This window comes from Mastacembelus armatus, chromosome 16, assembly GCF_900324485.2.
Source record: "Mastacembelus armatus chromosome 16, fMasArm1.2, whole genome shotgun sequence".
NCBI lineage: Eukaryota > Metazoa > Chordata > Actinopteri > Synbranchiformes > Mastacembelidae > Mastacembelus > Mastacembelus armatus.
Window position 1 is genome coordinate 2,224,340 of NC_046648.1, and position 26,419 is coordinate 2,250,758.

At 42.1% G+C, this 26,419-nt stretch overlaps 4 protein-coding genes across 7 annotated transcripts; 2 read left to right on the forward strand and 2 right to left on the reverse strand.

Moving 5' to 3' along the window:
• The first annotated feature begins 122 nt into the window (after positions 1 to 122).
• On the forward strand, positions 123 to 6,261 carry fez2a (fasciculation and elongation protein zeta 2a). 2 transcript variants are annotated; one of them, XM_026293241.1, is made up of 9 exons: positions 123 to 466; positions 2,331 to 2,439; positions 2,607 to 2,723; positions 2,902 to 3,034; positions 3,578 to 3,843; positions 4,087 to 4,167; positions 4,419 to 4,494; positions 4,590 to 4,655; positions 5,421 to 6,261. In XM_026293241.1, the coding sequence occupies exons 1-9, from the start codon at positions 144 to 146 to the stop codon at positions 5,435 to 5,437; spliced, it is 1,188 nt and encodes a 395-aa protein (XP_026149026.1). In that variant the 5' UTR covers positions 123 to 143; the 3' UTR covers positions 5,438 to 6,261. The 2 variants fall into 2 exon arrangements, with proteins under 2 accessions (XP_026149026.1, XP_026149027.1); XM_026293242.1 differs by lacking the exon at positions 4,087 to 4,167.
• A 949-nt stretch (positions 6,262 to 7,210) lies between these two features.
• clec3ba (C-type lectin domain family 3, member Ba) lies at positions 7,211 to 8,638 on the forward strand. 2 transcript variants are annotated; one of them, XM_026293953.1, is made up of 3 exons: positions 7,211 to 7,419; positions 7,558 to 7,656; positions 7,901 to 8,638. In XM_026293953.1, exons 1-3 carry the CDS (start codon positions 7,323 to 7,325, stop codon positions 8,299 to 8,301), a joined length of 597 nt encoding a protein of 198 aa, XP_026149738.1. In that variant the 5' UTR covers positions 7,211 to 7,322; the 3' UTR covers positions 8,302 to 8,638. The 2 variants fall into 2 exon arrangements, with proteins under 2 accessions (XP_026149738.1, XP_026149739.1); XM_026293954.1 differs by lacking the exon at positions 7,558 to 7,656.
• Positions 8,639 to 9,392: 754 nt separating this feature from the next.
• LOC113122491 (CUB domain-containing protein 1-like) lies at positions 9,393 to 16,694 on the reverse strand. 2 transcript variants are annotated; one of them, XM_026293890.1, is made up of 9 exons: positions 16,498 to 16,694; positions 14,566 to 14,775; positions 14,103 to 14,465; positions 13,643 to 14,011; positions 11,682 to 11,873; positions 11,159 to 11,536; positions 10,717 to 11,076; positions 10,341 to 10,383; positions 9,393 to 10,201 (listed from the first exon to the last, which is right to left on the reverse strand). In XM_026293890.1, exons 1-9 carry the CDS (start codon positions 16,562 to 16,564, stop codon positions 9,796 to 9,798), a joined length of 2,388 nt encoding a protein of 795 aa, XP_026149675.1. In that variant the 5' UTR covers positions 16,565 to 16,694; the 3' UTR covers positions 9,393 to 9,795. The 2 variants fall into 2 exon arrangements, with proteins under 2 accessions (XP_026149675.1, XP_026149674.1); XM_026293889.1 differs by having other exon boundaries at positions 10,341 to 10,425.
• A 947-nt stretch (positions 16,695 to 17,641) lies between these two features.
• tmem158 (transmembrane protein 158) lies at positions 17,642 to 19,112 on the reverse strand. The gene has a single exon (XM_026293962.2). It carries the CDS (start codon positions 18,795 to 18,797, stop codon positions 18,108 to 18,110), a length of 690 nt encoding a protein of 229 aa, XP_026149747.1. The 5' UTR covers positions 18,798 to 19,112; the 3' UTR covers positions 17,642 to 18,107.
• Between the last annotated feature and the right edge of the window lie 7,307 nt (positions 19,113 to 26,419).

Here is a 26,419-nt window from a genome sequence, read left to right on the forward strand (position 1 = left end):
CCAACAGTAACGTCCTGGTGTCGGTCACCGGTCACGTTAGTCGGCCCGGTGCAGCCATACTGTCCCGGTGCAGCCGCTGCAGGAAGTGAGGATGCTGAGGCCACGTCCATCATCTACCCGGAGCTGTTAGGCCGGTCCGGGCTATGGCTGCACCTTTCGCGCATTTCGACGACGAGTGGCCGGAGCCGGGTGACCCGAGCAGGGTGTCGGATCCGGGGCTGCCGTCGCGCAAAGGCCGCGCAGCCGCAGCGGCGCCGCAGCTCCTCCTGCATGGCGAGGATGGCCGCCCCGAGCTGCACGACCACAGCTTCTCCCTGGGGGAAACCGGGGCTTTCAAGTCCACGGAGGACCTGGTGAACGATTTTGCCGAGAAATTATCCGTGTGCTTCCGAAATGTCAAGGCCAAGACGGACAGCATCGCCCCCGGGAGCGCGATCGCAGAGGACGCGCTACTGGAGAAGGACCAGTGAGTGTGTTTTGTTTGTGGCCTGTGTGTTTTCGGTGCTGCAGGACGCATGAAACAAACAGACATGTAATAACCAGGAACACTTAATTGTCTATTAGCTAACGATGTAGTGACAGCTTCACTCACCTGCCACATTTTATCAACACACCACTTTAATCCCAGTAATCCCAGTAATCCCACAGTAACAGACTGACAGTGTTTCTTCACGTCCCTTCAACCAAACTGGAGCATTAACATCAGCTGCATTTGTTTTAATCAGCCTTATTGTTTGAAATGAATGGACTGATAGATTAATATAATATATAATAGACTATAATCTATAATAATACTAATAGATTAATATATAGATTTTTCTCAGATCACTTGTATTGGACACTAGTTGGTTAATATTGATTCATATAGTTATAAAAAAAACATATCTATTTTAAATATATCATGACTTTTTTTTAAAAACTGCAATCAGGCCTGTTAGTCTGGACTGGAAATGAATCTGCATCTATTTTAATAATCTAGTGTCTCAAAAAATCTCTAATAAAAAAGGTGTGGAGATGTGCTACTCTGTTATTATTGTTGTGTATTTAATTGAATTGAACCCAAAATGCTTAATTGCTTTATCGACCAAATAATTGGCAGGTAATAATGAGGTATAATGAAACTTATTTAAATACATATCATCCTCTATTTCCTGGCCCCTCAGTAATAAGTAGGTGAAGCATTTTGTTTTTATTGTGTTTGTTGGGCCAAAGACATTTAAAGTGTTTTGTTATAAAGTAGTGAAAACATGAAATATTTTCATTAGTATTTAAAATGAGTTTTCCACCTCTGGGTTTGAGTGTTGCCTTCAAAGGTCAGTGTCAGTGTTTTCAAGATGATTAACTCTGTTGGGGATTATACTTTTAACCTCTGCTTTAAAACTTTTAATCTGATAATGACATCTGTGTAGTGAAAGTATTTTCTGCTATTTGTTTTTACATTCACAGTCATTAGTCAGTAAATCAGTATCCTTAAAAGGGATATTCTAGTTTAGATAAAGTCCCTGGTTCCCTTAACACGTCACCTGTTTGATTCCAGTTAGAGATGTTTGTTTCATGTTATTCCTCCTTTCTGTTTCCTGTTTGTCTTTACTGTTGAAAAATGACAAAACAGTCTTTTAAAACAGTGTCATCAAAAACTGATGAGTTTTTGATGACACTGATGCATCCTGACTCGTCCATCTCCAGAAATATTTGATCCTTAATTTTCCATAATATAATTCAATATGGAGCAACACGGTGGTTTAGTGGTTAGCACTGCTGCCTCACATCAAGAAGGTTCCTGGTTTGAAACCCATCAGGAGCCTTTCAGTGTGGAGTTTGCATGTTCTCCCTGTGCTTGTGTGGGTTTTCTCCAGGTACTCTGGTTTCCTCCCACAGTCCAAAAACATGTATGTCAGGTTGATTGGTGACTCTAAATTGCCCATAGGAGTGAGTGTGAGTGTGTGAGGTTGTTTGTCTCTATGTGGCCCTGTGATGGACTGGGGACCTGTCCAGGGTGGACCCCTGCCTTTCACCCAAAGAGAGCTGGGATAGGCTCCAGCTGATCCCTGGGACCCTGGTTAGGACTAAGGGGGTATAGATGATGGATGGATAATTCAATATGATCTACTTCCTCTGCTGATAAACAATAATGAGTTTCACAGACCACACCCTTTACTTTGTAATGCAGACTTTCTGTTATATAAAGACAACTGTTAGGGCTCTCTTATATTCTCTGAAGTCTGCTAATTTCTCAGATTTGTGAAAGTCAATAAGACAATATAATTGTTTTTTCACAGGCTGAGTAGTGTTGAAATGTCGTTTTACAAGACTTTTCCTTTCCCCCACAGAGTCTGGAAAGCTTTAACCAGTAACTATGGGCACGTGATGCCAGTGGATTGGAAACAGTCTCGAACACGCTTCCTCCACATCACTGCGTTCAACCTGGAGGAAAAACCGGTGAGAGATTTCACCCCCCACCCATTCCCAATTTCCCCTCTACACCAGCCCCTCTTCCACCCCTTACCAAATCGCTCTTCTGTTAATCTCACAAATCTCATATATTCATTGTGCAACGGTTTTAGCGCTTTGATTAAATTCCCTCCCCCTGCTCTGTTCCTGGCTAGAGGAAGCCTGATGCCACAGCAGAGCTGTCGGACGATGAGGAGCTGAGGGAGCAGCTGGACATGCACTCCATCATCGTTTCCTGCCTCACAGACGAGCCTCTTTTCACAGCTGACCAGGTAAGTTACAAACATTAACGCCAACCTCCAGCATGTACCTGCCCTGTTAGGACTCACAGTGCCTCAAGCAGCAGCTTAGCATGGCTGAAATCCCTCCATGTTTCCCAGACAGATCTAATCACTAATGTCCACTTGGTCACTCTGACTGCTGCCTCTCTGATGCGTTGATGCTGTGCAGGTTATCGAGGAGATAGAGGAGATGATGCAGGACTCTCCTGACATGGAGACAGAGCACAACCCCTCTCAGTCAGACCTCTCGATGCTCTCACTGGACGTCCAGCGGTCCGCCGGCAGTCCAGGCTACGAAGAGAGTGAGTGTCCGACATATTGTATATTGATTGAAAGCAGAAAGCCTCACGATTCAAATGTATAAACAATCCAGGAGTGAATAATCGCAGCGACAACAGTCCTTTAATGTCCAACAGGAGTACAAACACAGCAAACCGTTGTTTGTCAAGGAAGATTGACATATGTTGTAGCCAATGAAAAAACGTTTCGCTAAGGGCGGGTGAAGGCCGTTTGTAGTCCGGTAGTGGTAAAACATGTCTGATTGTCTGACTTTATTTAATCAAATATTAATGTTGATTATTAACTTTTCCACATCGACTCAGGGGCCTGGGGCTGCATATTTAGAGTCAGTGTAGGGAAATTATAAATAAATGAAAGTCAGCCTGACCCACTGACAGTAATACTAATAATAATAGTAATAATTTTCTCATTGTAATATCTGATGAATTAAGAATTCTTGAAGAAAGCAGAAACACAAAGAAATCACAAATAGATGCTTAGTATGTAGAAATACATGGTTTCCTTGAGTACCATATAACTCTGCTCTTTTTGTGTCTGTGCTCCAGCGGTGAAGAGCCTGAGCGTTGCAGAACTGAACGAGCGTGTCGAGGAGACAGAGACGAACATCAGGAGGTTCTCAGAGGAGCTTGTGCTGCAGCTGGCTCTCAGGGATGAGCTGGAGTTTGAGAAAGAGGTGAAGAACAGTTTCATCACAGCGCTCATCGATGTGCAAAACAGGCAAAAGGAGCACCGCGAGCTGCTGAAGAAGAAGAAGAAGCTTAAGGCGGGAGCTGGGATGTCGCAGGGCCACTCAGAGAGAGCACCCGGATCGGTCAGTACTGTTTTCTTACTGTCACAATTAAGGAAACATTGGCGTCCTGGTCATATGTGCTGATTTTTCTATTTCCTTATTGAAAAGTAATTGCCTTACTTACTCGTACATCTTAAAACATTACTTCCTCACTGTTTGCTGCATTTCTTCCTGTGTTGTTATTTAATTTGTCCAACAAACTGTATTTTCCTGAAATCCTTCTTATTCTTTTTCATTTCTTCGCTTCACTTCCGTCCTCCCCAGCGCTTCAGCATAGAGGGGCTCTCATTTGTCATTCAGAACAGCTTTCGGCAAACTTTTGGGAGCGGGTGCAGCGAAAAACAGGTTACCTTTCTCTTTCTTCTCTTTCGGCTGCTGGGTTTTACTTTTGCTGAAAATACACACTTGAACAGAAACAGCATCACACAGAGACACTCTTGTCAACAGCTTTATCTCAAAATACTGTAGCCAACCAGATCTGGTACTTCACTGAAGATCAAGTTGTTTGTGATGGGTTTTTTTCTCCACGTTCATGCAGCAGGTGTTGTCTCTTTGTAATCTCCCTGTCTTTGACACTGTTTCCTGATGGTTCACAGTATTTGACCACAGTCATCCCTTACGAGAAAAAAGGACATCCTCCTTCAACCGAGGACCTCCAGATTCTGACCAAGAGTATGTTTTTTTTATCTGCACTATGATGTTTGGTCTGCGGTAGCTGCAGTAGCACCACTGATTGATCCATTCATGCCTGTGTATCTGCTTTTCAGTTCTACAAGCGATGAGGGACGACAGTGACAAAGTGCCCAGTCTCTTAACAGACTATATTCTCAAAGGTGAGCTATTGCTGGCAGGATACATGGGCAGGATGTGAGGTCTGAAATGTCTAATTTCATTTGAAGGGATCACCGCAAAGAGCCTTTTCTAACTGCATTACAATGCAGCAGTAATTGCAGACTTGCAAACTTCAGCTGACTCCAGCCAAAAGCCTGTGAACTCTGTCTTCAGTGTGAGCTTTTATTTCTGTTCTGTGTAATGCTTTCATGTTTTCTTTCTCTACTTTTTGTGTTCTGCTCGGCCTAACTTACTGCTGCCTTCCACTCGCTAGCTCTGATGTGAGCGATGGATGGAGAGGTTTGTGACAGATTCACGTGGTGTGCACTGTTGTGGTGTTGTGCACAATGGGAGTGCGCCCCCTCTCTGTCACTGAACTGTAGTGCAGTCTGACCCCGGTGACCTCCCTTTCACTTCTCCCCTCTCCCACGGCAAGACAGTCCGCAGCATGGTCGACCCCAGTCTTACTGACTCACTGTCGCTCACATTAGAGCTCTATTCACCCCACAGTTAACAATGAAGACACGGTTTTATGAGTATTTGTTATCAAGCACTGCTAAGATAGACTTTGGTCTGTAGATGCCTGCAAGTGTTTTTCAAATCACCTACCCAGCATAATAGGTTTGTTAAGATTCAGTGTTTTGATATTTAGCAGTATAACTGACCTGATTTTTTTTTACTGGTGTTTTATTCCTGTAGTTTTCCTCCTCCTTATCAGTTTGTTACTACCATAACCTCCTGCTGATGTGCATATTGATTTTTTACAGTGCTTTGCCCAACATAGACCAGAAGGATGATGCCCACTACTCTCTGCAGAGGCTTCAGATATTTAACCATGGCAACAAGATGAAGGACTCACTGCATTTTCTTGAAATCATGAAACGCACATCATTTATTTCTGCATGTTTTTACCTCAAAGTGTGTATTTTTTTTGTGTTATGTTCTTCATTCAGTTGTATTTATTTTTGTGAAGCATTGTAATTTTGCAGACCTTGTTTGTTCCTGTGAATTGTGACTTCTTTCATGTTTTCATTATTCTTGCACTGAGGAAAAACTGTTAAAATTATAAATCATATGACAATACTGTGCACCCAGGTGGATATACCAGGCTAGGAACTGTAGGAACTGCTGTTTAAAAATGCTGAGCTTCAATTTAAAGGAACAGGTATTTATCTCAATTGCTTATTATGCACTGAACAGTGAAAAAATGAACAAAGCACGTTGAACGCAGAAGTTGTAGTAATAGAAAATTATAAAAACTCATTGTCATGAGTAAAATAATATAACACCCCAAGAGGGGGAATTAGGTATTAAGGTAGTAATAACAAATCACTATAACCCAGTGTGCATAAAAATACTATGCACAACTATCATGTAAGTCAACAGCCTTCCCTATGGCCTTTATTATTTCTCTATGAAAGATGAAGTGTTGATGGTGAAGGTTATGTAGTCTGGACCAAAAGGAACTCATTACCTAACTATGCATTTGAGTGAAAACTGAATATTGACCCATGCACTGTCTGTATTTTTGTGACTTTTCTGACTAGAGCTCTGAATCAGAGCCTTCAGTATCAACGTGCCTGCTGTGCACAGGCCAGCGTGAACCATCACAGGGCGTAGTTATTACGTATGTAATTACAGTACATGCTGCCTTTGCCTGAAGTTTTGTACATTACAAATACTTATTTTCAATAAATGTCATATTACTGAGCAGCTGAATGAACAAATTCATCGGTACATTATTTTGTCAAATGTTTATTTCAAATATATTGATAAACATCACACCCTCTATGTCTCACTACATATTCATATATTCATTATAGATGGGGATAAACATAAAAGACACTTCATATTTTATTATGTTAACAAGTGGAGGCATTGCTTTTAAATGTGTTCGTTTTGTCTTTGAGCTGCATGTCAACACTGAAATGTGGGTTCACCGAACATCTACAGGCTCGGGCACTCAGCTTTCTCGTTGCTGGCAAAGGTCACTGAAACCCTCCTGTGAAAACTTGTCTTACAGAAAAGATGAAACAATTATTAATTTCGCAATAGTATCTTTTCATTATGTAAGTCTCTGCCACGTGTCATCTGCACCTCATCCAGCTCACTGAGGAGATCCAGATGTAGTCTCAGAGAGACACCCTCAAACGTCCAACCTCTGGCCTGTTGGAGCCCCCAGCAGAAACACAACAGACCCATTGACAGGAAAACACCCAGCAACCATAAAAACACAACTGGAAAATGTAGTGGTTGATGTTTCTGACACAAACAGATGCATATACGTGATAAAAATGTAAACTATTCAAATTCCATCGTGCTACAAAACATAACACAACACCCAAAGACAGACACAGCCTTCCTGTAATTTGCTACGAAACATATGGAACAGGAGTCACGCCTGTCTGAGCACTGTTCAACTCTGCACAGTCCTGCTCCCCATCTATCTCCCGGCTGAATTTCAAAAGCAACACAAACGGCTGGTGAACATCTGTAAAACATTTCTTCTCTATGACGTAAGATTTCCTCATTCAGCTCTGTGCTGCTACTCCAGGCGTGTAAAACACAACAGTTTGGCCAGTGCTTGAAGCTGCGAGGAGCCTTTTGTTTGTGTGTGCTGCACCAAAACAGATTCTTTACTGTGGATTTAAAGTGGTTTATAAAGAATTATGGATGCTAGATGGATCTGGCTGATGATTTGCCTTCTCCTGCTGACACACTACACTTTCCAGCAGAACTCCTCAAAGAGAAAAAATGGCAAGAAAGGTAGGACATGATATTAACCTGAAAATGGAAATGAAAACACTTGAAACTCTAAATAACGTTTACAGAGAGACACGCACTAAAGACTGAGTGAGTGCATGATGCTTCTGAGAACATTCAGCATTTTTTTTGCTCTCACAGACTCTGCAAACAACAGTGCAATTGAGGAGATAAAGAAACAGATTAATGACATTGTTCAAGACCTGAATTTGCTGAAAGAGCAGCAAGCCTTACAAACAGGTATTGTTCCTGCAAGAGAATTGATTCCCACATTTTCTTCTCAAGTAATGTGATGCACAGTTGTAATCCCACGTCTGACTAAAATACATTTTTATTCAACTACAAATGAGACATACGCAAACTAGAGAAGTTATGATGTGGCCGCAGACAGTATCTCACAAAGAAATAAAATCTTGCTAATGTTGGAGAGTCAGATATTGATTAGGCACCTGAGCAGTTCAATCACATAGTTTTTCTCTTCCAGTTTGTCTGCGAGGCACAAAGATCCTTGGCAAGTGTTTCCTGGCGGACCCATCGAAGAAGACCTTCCATGCTGCCAGTGATGACTGCATCGCCAAAGGAGGCAGCCTCAGCACGCCTCTGACAGGAGACGAGAACGACCAACTCTACAGCTACGTCCGCCAGAGCATCGGCCCAGAGGAGCACATCTGGCTGGGCATCAATGACATGGTCACCGACGGCCAGTGGGTGGACCAATCAGGGTCCAGTGTGCGCTTCAAAAATTGGGAGACAGAGATCACCCTGCAGCCAGACGGAGGGCGCAGCCAGAACTGTGCCATCCTCTCCACCACAGCCAACGGGAAGTGGTTTGATGAGAGCTGCCGAGCTGAGAAGGCCTCGGTCTGTGAGTTCAACATCGTCTGAGGGCTGCTTTCTGACATCACTCACACATAAACACAGGAACAGTAAGTGCTGCAGAAAAGAGTTGAACATGCAGAGCAAATACACCAATGAATATGTTGAAAATTAATGTGTTGCATCTTATGTCATACTGTCTTGACCAAGCTGTTAAGATGTCAGCCGACTTCACACAGTGGTGTGGGACTCATTATGTCAATGTAGAAGTTAAACTCACTGGGACACAATAAATAACCTTTCAGACTTTTTTTTTTTACAGCATGTTAAGGTAAACACCACTGGATGGCTTGTCTTTGTTATATGTATGTACCAATGCAATAAAATCTTTGTTTATTGACAGTAATCAGAAAGACCTTTCCTGTGGGATTTACTTTCATTTCTGAATGTCACATTAAGCTGCTTATTGTAATAAACCTCTTATTTTTGCTCAAATCTAAAATGTCGAGAATCCAAATCTTTTATCACAGGAGCTGACATACCTAATAAAAAGAGCATGGCTGTATATAACTACAATACATTAACTAAACAATTTAGAGTTTTGAGTTGGGTTTTTCAAGTGGCACTACATTTAAAAAGTCACAGCGAGGCCTGTTCCTTTCAAAATAAAAGCCAAAAGGCTGGACTAAGGGTTTCCCTGTCCTCTGCAATACATACTTCTGAACACAGGCCCTCGGCTCTGACGAAAGGTTTGGAGTTTATTCATATGAATAATCTGTTTTTAATACTTTTCAGATGCAAACAAGCAGCAAACTAGTGTGCAAGGGGACCAAAGTGTGCTGACTGTAAATCACAAATGACCTCTGAGATCCACTGGCTCTCTTTTAATTCAAAATAACACAAGCACCAAACTTCTGTTTCTATGCCAGGAAAAAAGAAAAAAAGCTAAAAGATGCATTTATTGTGAAATTATTTCTAGATTTTTTCCATAGCACAGGGAAAAGCTGAGTGGTAATACATTCAAAGAGAGGACTCTATGCACACACCCTGCTGTTGCAATCCACTGCAATGCAGGTCATCACCAAGCCACCACACTCTGATGATGCTATAAAAGTGCAATTTATTGCAAGAGCATTGGAGTCATTTATGCTCAGTGGTTTAATGATAATGAAAACACAAACAGCAAACAGGTTTGCGTCTGTACAAAAATCCATAATATGCACAAAAGTACATGCACAAAACATTTCAAATGAAAAACATTCATTGTCTAAAAGCAATAAAAAAAAAACACTTTACAGTGACAAAAACTGGAATAAATGAAATGAATACGAACTGCTTTGAAAACAAGTATGTCTTCATCTAAGAAGAAAAACGTAACACAGTCAGGCAGGTTTGAACAGGGTTATTTGTTGTGTGCCTGGTCTTTTGTGCAAAACTATGCTCAAAGGAAAAAAGGCTCCTTGCAAGGCTGAACAGCAGGTAATCACACAGACACCAGGAGCCTAATATCTCAAAGTTCAGGAGGGTCAAGTGAAAATCAGAAAGCTGAATCCAATCTCCTCTTCAGTGCCCTCCCTCTTCCTCCTGCTCTGGCTCCACATTCGGAGGACGTTCCTTATCACTCGAGTAAATCTCGTTGTCAACCAGGGGTTGGCTTGGAGGCCTGTCCGGGAGCGGAGGAACCTGCTGAGATGGGAACCGAAAAGGGTTATAAACCCCGACTTCTATGTCATCGGCACCAGTGTCTTTAGGGAACAGTGGTTTTTGGGAGTTTGTGTGTCCTGTAATGGGCGACGTGTCAAACTCTCCATAGACGCCGGTCTCCGCATTGTTTGTCATCAGGCACGTGTAGACCATTGTGTCCTCAATGGAGGCGTACACATGGGACTCGTTGTCTTTACGGGTTTTAGTGAAGTTGCTACCATTTGGATTGTAGATGGAGACCTGATGGTTTATCTTCTTTTTCTTTCTGTTTGGCAGGAAAGGTTGAGAGATTAAGAGTTAAACACAGCATGTCCAACAACTACTGTTTGTACAGTGACACACTGAAGCAGAAATAACTACGGAAAATAAATGTATCACATAAAATACAAAGCAGGGGCACTCACTTAATCACCACACAGACCACAACAAGCACAATGACAAAAATGACTATGACAGCAGCCACCACACCCAGGATGATGGCCAGCAGGCCTAAATGAGAGAGAAAAAACATTCAATACAATGCTAACATTCTTACAGTGACAATGGTGATGTTAAAAAAAACTCTCAGACTATGTTCTTAATGGCTTCCTACTATTTGCCATATAGGGCACCATGTTTTATCATTGGATTCATCCAGTATACAGTGCCCTCACAAAAATCAGATATGCTGCTAACATCACCACAATGCAGCTGCCTTTCATATATGAGACAGTTATCGAAAGGCGCCTGTGTGATCCATTAAAGCATCTTACACATGTCACCCTCAAAATCTCCTCTTACTTTTGTTTCTGTTCTGCAGGGTGATCCTAGTGATCACGCTGAAAGATCCTTTTTCAGGGTTACAGTTGGACATGTTGAGGTAGAAGTTCTCCGCGACAGTGATCTCATTCTTGGCCTCCTGATCCTCCCTGCGGCTGTAGTCCTCCTCTGCGTGGTTCATTTTTTGCACATTGATGTTGGTGTGGTGGTTGCGACACTTGGGCTGGCTGAGGTTGGTGAACGTCAGGACTGCCTCCATGTTGGGAGGGACCGAGACGATCCAGGAGACAGTGGAGAAAGACTTCATTCCTACTGGCCAACCAGGAGTAGCCAAAAGGACAGGGGTCTCTTTCTTTGAAGATACACTGAATATGTATCTTTCTAAATAAAAAAGACAAAAAACAATAGTAAATACAAGTTAAAGTCATTCATTTATTTATTTCATTCAGTTGAAGGCTGTTACCTGATATCGCATCTCTGAAAATGGCATTTAGCACATGCTTAACATGCTTAAAAGACAACATTGCTTTGTCCCCTGTGCTGGACACAGTGACAGACATCTGCTTATGGATTTGGATCTTTTCTATGGCTCCATGAGGGCAGTAGAGTCCAATAGGAACGCCATCATCTTCTGCCACTTTGATGATGATGCTGTCATTGCAAGACTGCCCAGGTAGAGACTGCTTCAGGGGCCCAATGGGAGAGGTCAGCTCCACGGTGCCATGCAGAGGGGCCCGAAGAGTCCAAGTCACACTGCTCAAAGGGGAGGGGATGCAGGGAGGCAGCATCGGCACCGTGAGACGGACTGGACTCTTTGGACAGTCTTTCAGTTGGTTACACTCTGACATGGAAGAACATGCATCAGATTTTCATATTCACTTTGACATCAGAACCAAATGTCTTTTCTAACATTATAACGATTGAAAACTAAAAGAGAGTTTGGAAATGTCACAGCCAAGAGAAGCCCCAGCCAAAAAGACATTCACCTATAACTCTCACGGCAGTGACATGTACATCTTCAGCAGAGCAGTTGTTGAAAGCGAGGATGCAGTCTGATGTGACTGTGATCTTCTCCTTTGTCACAAAGTTCATTTTCATCTCGCACCCAGATGCTGGTCTCAGTTTCTCAATGTAAAGAGAAAGGCCATCCAGGTCTCTCATGTCCACTTTACAAGACTCTAAAAAGACAACAGAATGGGATCACATGAGCATTTTTTTACCCTTCTCTTTCTGTCTTACCAACAAGCCCCAGCACATATGTAAATGCATGTGGCCTTGTGCATCTGAAGTGAACTCATGATTCACCACAACCAGAATAAGTCTTTTCCGGTATTGTTACACCAGTCATTCATGATTCAGCAGCCGTCTAAGACGTGATGGTTCGGATAAAGGCCACGAGACCAGTGCTTCATTACTTAACCGTCCTGATGCTGTCTCAGAAAAAATGCTGGGGAAATTCTGTCACACACCTTAAAAATGAATCTACGAACGTATTCATACACATGCCTGCTGCAACATGTCGAGGAGACATCATTCATCTTCTGCCCTGGTATTTGAACGAACCAACACTGAATCATTCTTCAAGTCACTCCTATCGCCAAAGACAAAACTAGCTCCATTCAAAGCAACGACTACACAGTTTTTGATATTAGTTAATAATAAATACTTATTTAAATGTATACATTAAAGCAGCAGGATTAAATACTCGACCACTTGGGGGCAGCAGAAACGAGCAGCAAACAGTGCTGGAATATTCTCACCTTCTAAAGTGGATGTCAAATTTGTTAGCCAACAGTTGCTTATTGACAGATCCATCAGACACAAAGCAACATCAATAATCAATTGAGATTCGATCTAAATCCAGTAATCACCAGTTCACCAGCTTGGTGCTAGTTGTGTCTGTCTGCCATTTAATAAGCAGATAGTATAAAGTCAGTTTTAGATATTGTTTGATTTTTGCAGCTGCTTTCTGCATCTAGAAATCACCTTGAGAGGTGAAGGACCTAAGACAGTAAAGTTACAGGGAAAACACTCAAACTAGCCATAGAAATATTCCTATATTTAAGAGTACTAACCCAACATTCATTAACATCTGGAGCAACCCAAAACCAAAACATTTCTAAGGCTCAAGGTTTATCAGGGGACCTTATCTCTTAAATAACTGTCGTTTGTCTCCGCCTCCTGGCTCCCTGTCATGTTACACCCCACTGTCACCCACAGCTGCTACACTCACCTGCATCTCATCTGTGCAATCACCCAACTCACCCAGCCTCCAGTCACTGGTTGCCAGATTGTCATTGCTGAGTTTTCTGGTAAGTAGCTGTATTTTACATATTATACTTATTATGCTCATGGATAGACTCAAGTGTTTTTTTTCTAGTTCTGGTTATTTAATGTGCTTCCTGTTAATCTGTCTATTTAGCCTAAACATACCTATAAAAAGGCACATTTCCTTACTCTCCTGTAGAGATATATACTGTAGCATACCAACCATGACCTTTGGTTTTAAAAAGTGTTTTCAATACTGCCTGCAAAGATATTGCTTTGTTTTGTGTCATTGTGTCTCCTGCTTTTAGTTTTGGTGGTTGTTGCATTGTGGTTGGACTCTGTTAGAAACATGTTTGAGCAGAGTCTTGTTTAATTTTGGAGGTTACTCATGCTCATCAGATCATGTTTAAGTTCCGTTTTGCCCAGAACTTCCTGTTTCTGTCCTCTACATCTCTCTGGCTCTGTCTTGCATTTGGGTCCATCCATCCATCATCTATACTCACTTATTCCTATTTAGGGTCTTATTTTTGCTGACATTTGGGTCCATAAATGCTAATTTATTAGAAAACTTACTGGGATATTTTACATGTGCAAACCATCTCAGAAAACCAACTACACAATATCAAAAAGCTACAATGCTATAACAAACAACAGAATAACATCCAGATCACATACAAACCTGACAAGCTTGCATTTGTAGTAGACACCTTGAGTTTTAGGGAGAGCCCAGGAGAGCCCACTTTTCTTCTGTCCATCTCACAGTTCCTCAACATTAGGGAAAAGCTCCCCAAAACTGTATCCAACTGGGGTTCAGTCAGACTCAGCAGAAAGGCTAACCTCTTTTTGGTGTGGTACTCCACTGCTGTCTCCTTCTTCAGACAATGCGGCTGTGTGAGGTTTAAGAACTGAACGGAAGTCTTGTGTTGGTCTGGGACCTGAAAGTACCACTCCATCACATCGTCATCAGGAAAACTGTTTGGGTAGTTTGCAGAGAGCAAAATAGAGGACGAGGACCCACTTGGGACTGTCAGTGTGATTTTAGCAAAGGCTAGGAGAGACAAAAGTAAATAAAACTCTCAAATAAGATGAATTTGGAAAACACGCAGAGAAAATTGTTCAGAAAATTTAAACTGACTTACTCTTGATTTCCTCCCCAACAGACACATTAAACCGTCTCTCTTCCAGTTTCTGTCCTGCTCTGACATCCAGAGAAAAGCTGCCTAGATTCTGTATCTGAATGCTCCTGATAGAGCCCAGACTGCAGTATTTCCCTATGGACACCTTCTCTGTAGGCTGGAGGACCTGGAGAGTGTAACTGTGCCCATCGGGACATATCTGAGACGGATTCATCTGTCTCAGACCCGTACTGGTGAAGTCTACTTTAAGCGCTTTTGGTTCTGAGGCTTTCAGGTTCCAGGTGAATTTGCGATTAAAGCTCAGAAAAGGGAGAGTCCAGGAATCAGCCTGGATGATGTGGCCATTGCACGAGCTTGTGGTGCATTCTGAGAATAAAAAACGAAAAATTGAATTTCGCATCCACACTAATTCAGCAAGATCATTTGATTATTATTACGCACTACAACAAGGCAAGGGAAGTCTTACCTATATCTCGCACAATTTCCACCCTGAATACATCTTGAGGCGTGGTGCATTCAAACACCAGTGAGACAGGAGTGCTCTCTTTTAACAGCAGAGACGTGCCACACTGTCGTGACAGTCCCGCACCCTTGCACACTTTGCAACCTTTGACCTTAGCGCTGCTGATGATGAGAGTGGTCCCCGTGTCAGGGGTGACAGCCAGCTTCAGGACACCTGGACAAAGCACAGAGCGTGAAACTTCTTGAAAGAAAATGAATAAAAAGACCAGATGTTCAGTCAGAAAATGTTTTTGGAAATGTCAAAGTCACTACTTTTTTACATTTTTATTCAGTGTTAACAACGTCAGTATGATTAACTATGATGAGAGATGGGACCAGCAGCTTGGCTTCACTCCTTTTATGACTAATCCTTTTTGCACCGAGCAAACGGATCAATGTTCACAGTCAATAGAAACTCATGTGCTACTGGAATCAAGTCTGTCGTTTGTCATCTGGTTTGTGCTGTTCTTTCTCTTTATATGTACCGTACACACAGACACATGACGCAGCAGATTAGCTCTTGAGCCTTAATTTACTCTGACAGAGCCGGTGTCATAGGTGGGAAAAAAAAACAAAACAAAACAAAACATCTGGGCAGGTCTGAAAAAGAGGCTAAGTACTTTCCCATTCACATTTCATAGTTGGCATTTTCTGACCTGAAGAGCAGCAGGCTGGGCAGCAGAGGCTTTTCTTGTGTGGACAGGGACCAACAAACACAACAACATGTGGCAGGGCTGGCAGCACTGTACTGAAGCTGTTAGGACCTGGACCCTGTTCTTTAAAGTCAGCTTGAAGGTGCAGTGTTTAAGATGTGAAAGATTTAGAGGCATCTAGTTTTGAGATACAGACCTGCCCCCTGTGTAGATTTAAAAGGCTCCTTCTAAGATTAAGAAACTGCAACAGTTGGTATGTTTTGGTGATTACACACTGACGACACGTTTGTGAACGCTATGTTCCATTTCTGCTAAATATGACACACTGAACCTTTAAGTCATTTGAATTATTATGCTAATATCAGGTCCCTGGTTCACAACCCGACCTTTCTGTGTGGAGTCTGCATGTTCTCCCTGTGCTTGTGTGGGTTTTCTCCAGGTACTCTGGTGTCCTCCCACAGTCCAAAAACATGTATGTCAGGTTGATTGGTGACTCTAAATTGCCCATAGGAGTGAGTGTGAGTGTGTGAGGTTGTTTGTCTCTATGTGGCCCTGTGATGGACTGGGGACCTGTCCAGGGTGGACCCCTGCCTTTCACCCAGAGAGAGCTGGGATAGGCTCCAGCAGATCCCTGGGACCCTGGTTAGGACTAAGGGGGTCTAGATGATGGATGGGTGATAATATCAGGTTAAAATGATCCTGTTAATTCTCATTGGCTGATTAGTTAATCCTGGATGAACTTATCTTGTTTGTACTTTAGACCATGAACAGGATTCCTTTGATCCTGTCATTTTATGTTTCTACATTTTATTGTTATTTTGTTCCACTTTGTGCTCAGTCATGTTTGTTTACACACATTGATTACTGTTATATCACTGGCATGACTGATGAGGTTCTTCACCACTGGCTCCACTGGTCTTTCAGCATTTAAAATCTTTAGGTTTGTTCAGCCTACCTCAAAATATTATTTACTAGTTTTAGATTTACGTCAATGTGTCATAATGATCAATTCTTCCTTTACATTTCCTAGAAAATGAGCTTCTCTTACCCAACAATGATTTATGCGGTTAATGAAGAGCCATATCAGCAGCAAACAGCACAACAAAAGCAGCTCAGACACTGTGAACACAGCAGTAGGCCTACTCTCCAATGAGACCTTCATGTTGTTTCCTACAGTTATGTCAAGGAATATTCAGACCCATCACCAACAAGTCTCACAGGTTACTAATGAAGCTCTAACTCACCTGATACACTGAAGACGACGCATGAAAGCAACAGGATCGGCAGAGAGACTGTGAGTGCTGGGGACATGCTGCCCTACAATGTGTCTGTATATCTTTGATCAGGAAAGAGCCGCTTCATCGCTTCTTATCCAGAGCTGGACAATTCATGCGCCACGTTTTCCTCTCGTTGACGCGAAGCTCAGCCCTTCGAGGTTGAGACAGCTCCTGCACTTCCTGCATATGTACGTGTGTTAAAGTGCAGGTAATGGAAAGGCGTGGTCAGGTGGCCCTGCGCAGCTCATGGACGCCTTTTACCGCCTGTGCTTTAAAAGGCCAGTAGCTACTAAAACTGATCGACTCAATGCAAATGAATTATTCCTGCAGGAATCACCAGTAAATCAAAGTGTTTAACAGTAAACTGCAGTTTTCAGTCTGACACATAACAAAATGTGAAGCACCATGAGCTTTTGTGAGTTTATGGATGTTAGACTGCGTAACGTAAAACCCTCCTGACAGCAAAGCACTGACGATAATTCAAAATCTACATTTAAAAATTCTTAAGAAAGCAAAATGGATCATTAAAGTTGTCAAGGCCTTTATAAAAATTACACTAAGTTTATTATGTTTACTATGTTTATTTGGGTAATTTGCTGCATTTGGGTTTTATTTGTAATTTACTTGATATAATCAGTGATAATAACTTATATTTATAGGTTGTTAAACCTCATCCATGTTACAATATGTTCAACTTTATGATCATATTTGTGCTGCTGATGAATTGGGCATGTTTCTATTTTTTTTGTCCATCTCATTTTTAACAAATAAAGCTGTGGGATAAATATCAGAAACACAAGAGCAGCACAGACTCAACACCTCTGTCGAACAGTTTTAAGAAAAGCTGAACATCATCAGTGAGAATTTATTAAAATACCTTTGTATTAGACTTGTATTAGTTTTAATTAGGTGTTAATGAGTTAATTTTCCATCTGTGACTGACAGTATTGGCTCAGAGAACAGCCCAGAACATTCAGAGTTAGAGCCTATAATAAGTTTTATTTTCAGTGAAACCGTCAGAACATTAATACAAATAATCACTATATTGAACTTGACATTAGAAATCCAACAATATAAATAAGGAAACCCTTAACAACACCTACTTTTCAGAATGCATTGGGAAGAAAACTATGACATTTGCTTTGAACATGACTGTAGGTTATATATGTGACAGCACAGGCTGAAGTTCAGTTTTCAGTGCAAAAGTCCTACACATGGGATAAGGCAACAACTTTCTAGAAAGATTAAAAACTATACAAACACGGTTTAAAGAGAAAAGTGTGCACAGTTTACACTGACAATCTATAGGAAGGCCTAAGGGTATACAAAACACATCGGTGTTGGTCCCAGTATAGATTACTATTGGCTAGTTTAAGTCTTCATACATTACCTTGGTTTTTAAGTGGAGGTGGTCTACCGAGAGCTCTGTGACCCCTGTTAAGGGTTAAAGAACAGACAAAAACTGAAGCATTTGATCAAAAGCTTCTCCAACCTTCTGCAATCACTCATTCAGGTGAACATATGAATGGCTACAATTATAATATAGGCAGCACAGGCTATGAGAAGTATTCTCTGAATTATCTCGGTCTCCTCTGCTCCATCCCGTTGGGCAGAAACCCTGCAATGATGGGGACTGGCCATATGAGAGCAGCAACGCTCCACACAATGATGACCAAAGTCATGAAACAAGCCACAAGTGTCGACTCGATGGGTTTTCTGTTCAGCCTCCAACTTTTGTCCCCCTTCAGCTTATCGAGGCTGAAATCCACGCAGCAGAAAGTGACCTGATCCCCGGTCTGCTGTCCCCTCGACCTGCCCTGACCAAACCTCCGGTACCGGGACATCCCGCAGCCCACGCACAGCCGCAACTCCTGCTGCACCCCGGTGACCCCGAGGTGCTCGATGACGACAGGCGAGAGCGCCCTGTTGAAAGACGCAGAGAAAAAAGCCCTTCCGTGGTTGTTGGTGGTGTAGATGAGCACGTCACACTGGAAGCCGAAGCTGCTGTCCCAGCGGGCCACCAGCGAGGTGGGCATCAGTCTCTGGACGCTCACGTTGCACTGGGACAGAGTCTGCAGGGAGGAGGCGTCGTTCTCCTCCACAGACCTCTTAGAGAAGCGCACGTCCACCTCCAGGTTGGCCAGGAACCTGTTGGAGGAGTTGACGGGCGGTAGGAGGAGGTCTTCGTCGCTCCAGCCTTGACATCGCTGGAGAAGTCCGGCCACCGCGGTCAGAGCCAGCAGGAGAGTCGGAGAGTTGTTCAGCATGGCACAGGGCGCGTCTCTCCTGATCGCATGGTGCTGTGATGATCCGCAGGCGACGGACGAGGCGTGCAGTCTTCAAAAAGGTTCAGTCGGCAGTGATTTTTAAAAAAAACGCATCTCCCGGTGGAGAGATCCAATTCCCTTCTCGACTGGTGTGGATGGAAACGTCCAAAGCCTGTCACATGCGCGCGTCCCCCCTCCCTTTGGATATTTTCCTCCTGACTAGTTCCCCAAATGTGCCCTGCCTTCGCTTTCCAGGAGAAGCAGGATGAGCAGCACTGCGCGCTGCCTCCATCACAGCTCCGAGCTTCACTCTCCCTCTGCCTCTCGAGGTGTGAGCGCTGAGCAGCAAACCACAGAGGAGTGGTCAGGGGAGAGCTCCAGTGCGCAGAGACAGACGCGCACAGACACAGCTTCAAACCCAACATGCTCAGTAAAACTTTCTCTGTGAAATAAAATGCAACCAAATGGTTGATGTGAAGAAAAACTTCGGGTTTGGTCTGTTGATCCATCGGGATTTAACTGAGCCATCACAGAAAGTACACACAGATATGAAGATAATCTGCATCTCACGCTGAACCTTTCTCTTGAATGAAGCTGCCTCACTGTACCAGCAGGGGATGAGGTAAAGCCAAAGTCTGCTCTCACTCCTCCACCAAGGTTTGTCCTGCTAATCCAAAATCTGTCCACACTTCTGCACATATGGTTTCTGTATCTGTAGGCTAAATCATCAGAAAGTCATAATCCTGTAGAATTGAAAATGTCGTCGTTTGACAGCATTTAAAATCCATTCAGTGATAAAACATCCACATCAACAGCCTGATGTTGAGACATTTCACAGCCACACACAGAGCTTTTGTGCTCAGCCTGCAATGATTCAAAAAAGCAAGGACATGTCTCATAAAAGATGTTTCCACTGAGAAATAGAATTTAATCAATAAACCAACTCTTCTGTGCTGTATACACCACCAGTTACCATAATTATGTGATGTGCTGCTCTGTCAAATAACAGCAGCGCCTTCAGCACATTCAAGGTTAGAAACAAAAGAAAACGTGTTTATGAAGAAATCCATCCATCCATCCATCCATCCATCCATCCATCCATCCATCCATCCATCCATCCATCCATCCATCCATCCATCATCTAGACCCCCTTAGTCCTAACCAGGGTCCCAGGGATCAGCTGGAGCCTATCCCAGCTCTCTCTTTGGGTGAAAGGCAGGGGTCCACCCTGGACAGGTCCCCAGTCCATCACAGGGCCACATAGAGACAAACAACCACACACACTAACACTCACTCCTATGGGCAATTTAGAGTCACCAATCAACCTGACATACATGTTTTTGGACTGTGGGAGGAAACCAGAGGACCTGGAGAAAACCTTCATGAAGAACTGACATTGTTAATTGTGTAACTGGAAATCCTGTCATTTGTTTTCTTATGAGTGCAGGCTACATTTTTCTTCTTGTAGGCCAGTTACAGGTTGTCCAATATAGATCAAGAATACAAAGCAGATCGATGTCACTGAAAATTGTGGTTTGTTTTAAAACCAATATTGCAATTAAAACATTACAATTTCTAGTAAATATTTCAAGTATATTCTATAAGTTTCTAGTATCTGTGAATGTATGAAACCTGCCTGAGCAGGAAACCCATCAGTGCATAATCAGTTTGCTTGTTTGTTCATCTGTTCTGCTCTGAGAGCTTTCTGTAAATTGGTGCTTGTGTCTCTCAGCCATATTGTGTGCTCAGGGGCAGCCACACACATCAATAAACATGTGCCTCCACTGTGCCGGAGCAGCAGGGGCTTTGTACACAGTGTGTTTCACCTGGCTGCTGTGTCTGAAGAGGACACAGTCACACCCGTCCCCCCCCTTCCCTTCGCCTCTTTGTGTTTGGGATCCAGCACTTTATCACAAACAGCAAATCTGATTACAATTACAGATGGGGACGCAGCTGTGGTTAATCTCAGTTTGGTGGAGCTCTAATAAAAGTTTAAATATTAGGACTAGTGGTTGAACACCTGGTTCATTTTGGCAAGAAGGATTTCAAGCTGTGCTCACTGGGAGCTGTTGTTGGCCCAAATCTCACTGAGCTCAGAGTCAATTCTGTCTCTTCAAAATGACATTTATGTAACTCAGCTTTTAGCTTGAGAGACAGGCCTGAGAGGACTAACCTTGCTCCTTCCACCCTTCAAAACTGGTTAAAGTGATTGTTCAGAGACAACTTTTACGAAATGTTATTGTGTTGATTGTACAATGGTCTCTAAAAATATACGGGTTTGTCTGTTCTGCAGAAGTTATTTCCTTTTTACTGCATTTTTTACAACATCGTTTCTGAAATTTCTGTCTGGTGCTGTCTTAACCTCATCCTGTGCAAAATATTACATACACCTTGCATTTTCCATAATATTCAGTCCAGCATCACCTCAATCTAGAGCACAGCATTCAAAAACAGCTCTCTGACCTTTTTCAACAAACAGCTTCACAAAGGCAGAGCTTATGTAAAGCATATTATATTTCTTGACTTTAGAGGTGTCCACTCTCCCGATGAGACTGGCTCTTTTTCAGAAAACAAAATCCCCAAGGGACAATCCACTAAACAGTCCTTGCACCATGCTTCTTGTAGCCACTTTTAAAAGAAGCATATGGCTTTTAATGAGGAATTAATCACAGTCTTCCTAACAATATATATGACATGCATCACAAAAGGTAAGCTATTGACAGAACTGGATCATCGACTGGAGGCAATGGTGATGAATTATTCTCTTTCATCTTTGCCAACTAGGATTTCTGAATGACACTTGTGTGAATTGTTTTCTTCAGTGTTGTGTAATTTGCAGTACGGGCCTGCCCCTGTGTATTTGATGTGTGGGTCAGCTGAAGTGAAAGACACTTTGGCCTAAATTTGCACCTGAAAACCCTGGTCCACTTGTCTCTGATGAATTATTACGCAGTATTCTCCACGGCCGTCTTGCTTTTAAAACATCATGTAGTTGTTTGGTTCTCTCACTGCACACTTGGACATCTCTCTGGTGCTCACAAACACTCCCACACATTTTCAAACACTGATATGTTTTCCAGATAATGCACTGGTGAGCACAGCAAGAAAATGGAAATGGCTTTCTTGTTCATTAATTATGCTATAAAAATGTAAATTGCTTTGGTGACAAAAATGCAAATTGGAGTAAGATAAAGGTCTACTGTGCCAATGGAGAGAGTATGAAATTTTCATTTTCTTGAAATGTGGCTCTTTATACAGGAAACCAAAAGGTCGACCTGTTAGTGGCTCCTGACTGGATCTGAGCTGGATCAGACGCCATTAGTCCGAGGGAGGGCTCACAGACAACTGACTTCATTACAAGTTGAAGTACGTGGATTCTCATAGTCACAGTCTGAGCCCGGTGAATCCCTCGTCTGTCTGCAGGCGTACCGTCACACCAGAATCACCGCCAGGATTCGTCACCATGGCAACAACATGGCTGTTTCCCTAAAAGCTGGAGAGCACTGGGGCGTCAGGGAAATACAGTCTGTTTAGCCGATAATGTAACAATAAAACTAAATACCATCATCAGTGTCATTGTAGTGTTTGGTGTCAGTGCCAAGAAAACTGCAGGAGATCACATCAGATCCGTGGCGACGTCGTGTTGAGGTCAGAAACGATCCACGATGTCTGTTGCTGTTGTCTCTGTGAGAGTACATCAGAGAGGATCTCCTTTCTCTGCTCATCACAAAGTTGGAGATTAAACCTTAAAATCCCATGTCCTCATGTGACACAGAGATGAACAGCACACATCTCTTAAGCTCAGACTTAAGGTAAATATTCCAAACAGAAAAAATCTGACCATGTGTTTATTATTACAATCATTTTGAGTAGGTTCAGCTTAGAAACATAATTCCCCTGCTGCCATTGAAAATGTGACCAGAGTCATAAATGAAGATAAAATAGTTAGTTGTTTTATGAGATTTGAAAATGTAACTTAGTTTGACTGAACCTGAGTAAACAGTTTTAATGTAATCACATGAACAGCAATTACAGAGAGGTTTAATAACTGATTCCAGTATCTTCCTGCTTGATGCTTTACAGTGCAGTGATACGAGAGTCATTTATTTAAAGGGTATTCTACCTAGTTGACACGTGAAGTTCCTATCAGGAGTACTACAGTACTTAGCCCTGGGATGTAGCGTACCTAGGGCTCCCAGTTTGGCCATTTCTTGTATCTAAAACAATATTAGGGCTTCATCAGGTGAAGCTTGAAGCAATTGTGCCATAAAAATAGTCACTAAGAAGAGAAGAGTCAGAAGGAAAGTAGACTCTGACAGTGTTTCAGTAGCAGTGTTTCAGGGTGGTTTAATGCTTTTCATGTAATGTGGCCCATGGAAATAATATACTAACACTGACAGATGGAGCAGCGTTGCCTTCAGGTTTAGTAAATGCACTGCTAATGCTTGAACTGTGTGTTTTGTCTTTATGTTATTTGCAATACCCCAAAGTTGGCTTGTATATTTCTAAAGTTAATCTTTAACTGCTCATGGACACGTGCAGAAATTATGTAAATGCAAATGAGTGTAAGATACGCAAGAACATGAGTGTAGGAAAAATCAGAATACAAAGTGATGCTTGTTCCAAAGCTCCTCATCTCCTGTGTACCACCATGTTTCTCTCTGAGGTCTTTGTCTTCCTTGTGAACAGATAAGTGAAGGACACATGGGATTGTCAAAGTGAAATAGGCTCTGCAAATAACATCACACTTATCAGGCTTTCTGAACCACGGTCAGAGGCAGGCAGGGACTTGTGAGCCTCCTCCACATCAGTCTCAGGGAGCTGAGTTGGTGTGACGTTGCTTCATTGTGGAACTAGCAGCCATCTTCTCATCGAGGTGGATGTCGCTTATGAATCACGCAACCATCCACAAAAGGTCACCCTGGACAGCTTTTAAGATAAGCCAGCCCTCCACTCCCTTCATCAGCTTAACATGTTGCTGCTGGAGCAACCCTGTGTGGTCGTTTGTCATCTGGGTTTCTGCCGGTAAAATGCAATCGGTGTCCGGAACAGGGAGAGAAGGGATGATTACAGTGGGTCGTTTGTCATGCTGGGAACATGGAGGGAAAAGGAGGCTGATTGAATACTTTCAAAAGGCATTTGTTTGAAAAAACTACTTATGTTGCTTGTACCTAAGACTCAGAGGCAATGTAGCAGCCCAAGAGCACACAGATTTAATACCAAAAATAAATGATTAAAAGACTTTGAGAAATGAGGCCATGCTGTTTTGAAACTGTTCATAAGATATATATATTTTATTTATTCTTATTTTAATATAAGAAGGAGACTGAGACAGGAGCTGATGAGACTTTCACAGAAATGATTCCATATTTTTTTCTCCATAGATTTCCAGAAATAATTTGGCTTTGTTCACAGAAATGCTCCTTGAGGACATCCAGACTGAATCTGCTCCTCGTACATGACACCTATCATTCTTTCTTATATGTCACGCTCTTAGAGGAACATTATTTTAAATAAACACTGATCCAGAACAGCCACATTTCACAGCGAACAGTCCTCACAGAGTCAAATGGGTTTTGCTTTTATGTTTATGAAAGTTGTCTGTAAATAATTTTCTCTATCTGCTTTGTGAGCAGTGCACAGAAAATAATCTGATGAAGATAGAATGATTTCATATGGGAGACTATTGGGTTATTTGCACAATAACCCCTTTCCCACTCCTATACACCAATCATTGGATTTTTTAAATAAACTGTCTTTTTATTTTGTAGTGACAGCAGAGATGCAGAAATCCAGCAAGAGGGTATGACTGGACTCGAACTGGGCAACAAAGGCCACCAAACAGAATCAGAATTTGCAGGTATTTAATCTGAATTAAAACAATCAGGGTTAAATCAGATTATCTGAGTTAATTACAGTCAGATAAGGAAAATAATTCAGATCACTTCACTTTGTCACACCTTTTAGATAAAAAGGTAAAAACATATTTTTGAAGCATTTTTGCTAATTAAAATTCAAAAATGAAAAATTCTCATTTACAGAAGTATTGAGAGCCTTTGCTGTGACACACCACATTGTGATCGGGTGAAACCTGTTTGCTCAGACTGCCTCACCTGTGGCAAATTAAACTGACTGGGCATAGTTTAGGAAAACACCAGTGTATTTAACTGCATGTCAGGATAAAAGCCAAATAAACAAGTCCAAAGAACTCTTGGTAGACCTGTGTGATAAACTTGTAATGTGGCAAAGATCAGTGGAAGAACAGAAAACCACTTCTAAAGCTTTGAATGTTCACAGGAGCAATAATTGCAAAAGGGAAAACTATGGAAACTCCATTTGCAGAAACTTCTAAAAATATGTTTTCACTTTGCATGTCATTGAGTGTAGATTGGTGATTTTATGCATATGAAATGAAATTGCATCTCATTAAAGTCTGCAAAGAGAGAAAAGGTCCAAAGCATATTTTAAAAAGGTAGGGGGGGGGCTTTCTTTTGCCTTTTTGTCCACCATGTGTGTATCTGTGGTTTTACCGGTTTAGTAAAACACAGTAGTTAGTACATTCTGATTTAGTTCAGCTGGAGGAGCATATTTTCCAAATTAGTATTAATTATAGTATTTAACGTTCAGCAGCATCTGGAGTCTTTCATGAAATCCAGTAACAATGATGAAGTCAGTATCGAAGGCATTTATCAGAGACGGATATTCGACTTTATGTGGAGAAGTCGTGTTTCAACCCATGTCTCGTTCCTGCACGTTCCTGTTGTGCCCTGGGCAGAGGATCTAACTGATATATGCAACAGCAGGACGGAGCAGAGCCCCGGGTTCAGCTTCCTGACGTCAGGTTGAGGAAATCTATCTCCTGCTAATGACATCCTACCATCCTTATCCTCCTCCCTCACCAGCTCTGACTTCTCTTCTCCAGAGCTGCCTGTGTTTGGATGTCAGATCAAACAGGGAAAGAGTATAGAAAAAAACACTGATGAGAAGATGAGGTGCTTTTTCAATCAGCAAACCTTACACTGCAGCTTGGCATCAAAGAAACAGGGCTTCTCTCAGAAATCATGCACAATGACAGGACCTCCTGAGGATATCTGCAGTGCTGCTTCAATTTGAAATGATGCTGGGCATTTTTGTGTGTGTGTGTGTGTGTGTGTGTGTGTAGTATTATTTAAAACGCCATCCCTACCCGAAACTGTGTTTCCAGATGTATTACCAAAAATCATCGGCCAAATTTGAAAAGTCACAATAAACTAGAAAGTGTTTCCTTTCAGGTGATACCAAGCTCATCAGTATAACCCTCAATATAACCATATAACAGATGGTTTAGTTTGGGTCTGCAAAAGGAGGGTAGGTAACAGCTTAAGTTGACATGAAGACATAAAACAATCAGGGTTAAACTAGAAAATAAAATGTAAAAAAGACTTTAATGAGAAAAGACGTGCATCAAGATTAAACACTGTAAACTATAAGAAATGTCTTATAGTTATAGTTTGTCTTTTCTGATGCTTTAAATATCAATAATAATAAATCATTAACAATAACGACACTGATCAGGTTCTGATCTGCTCTGCTGCTGTCACTGTCAGCGCCCGCCCTGTTCATAAAGTTTATTCAAACCAAGA

Coding starts and splice junctions, on each gene's coding strand:
- clec3ba (XM_026293953.1), top strand. CDS start 7,323: ATGGATGCTAGATGGATCTGGCTGATGATTTGCCTTCTCCTGCTGACA. Junction 7,420..7,557: donor GAGAAAAAATGGCAAGAAAG/GTAGGACATGAT, acceptor TTGCTCTCACAG/ACTCTGCAAACAACAGTGCA. Junction 7,657..7,900: donor GCAGCAAGCCTTACAAACAG/GTATTGTTCCTG, acceptor TTTCTCTTCCAG/TTTGTCTGCGAGGCACAAAG.
- fez2a (XM_026293241.1), top strand. CDS start 144: ATGGCTGCACCTTTCGCGCATTTCGACGACGAGTGGCCGGAGCCGGGT. Junction 467..2,330: donor GCGCTACTGGAGAAGGACCA/GTGAGTGTGTTT, acceptor TTTCCCCCACAG/AGTCTGGAAAGCTTTAACCA. Junction 3,035..3,577: donor CAGTCCAGGCTACGAAGAGA/GTGAGTGTCCGA, acceptor TCTGTGCTCCAG/CGGTGAAGAGCCTGAGCGTT.
- LOC113122491 (XM_026293889.1), bottom strand. CDS start 16,564: ATGTCCCCAGCACTCACAGTCTCTCTGCCGATCCTGTTGCTTTCATGC. Junction 14,012..14,102: donor TGTTGGGGAGGAAATCAAGA/GTAAGTCAGTTT, acceptor TGTCTCTCCTAG/CCTTTGCTAAAATCACACTG. Junction 11,537..11,681: donor CACTGCCGTGAGAGTTATAG/GTGAATGTCTTT, acceptor CTTCCATGTCAG/AGTGTAACCAACTGAAAGAC.
- tmem158 (XM_026293962.2), bottom strand. CDS start 18,797: ATGCTGAACAACTCTCCGACTCTCCTGCTGGCTCTGACCGCGGTGGCC.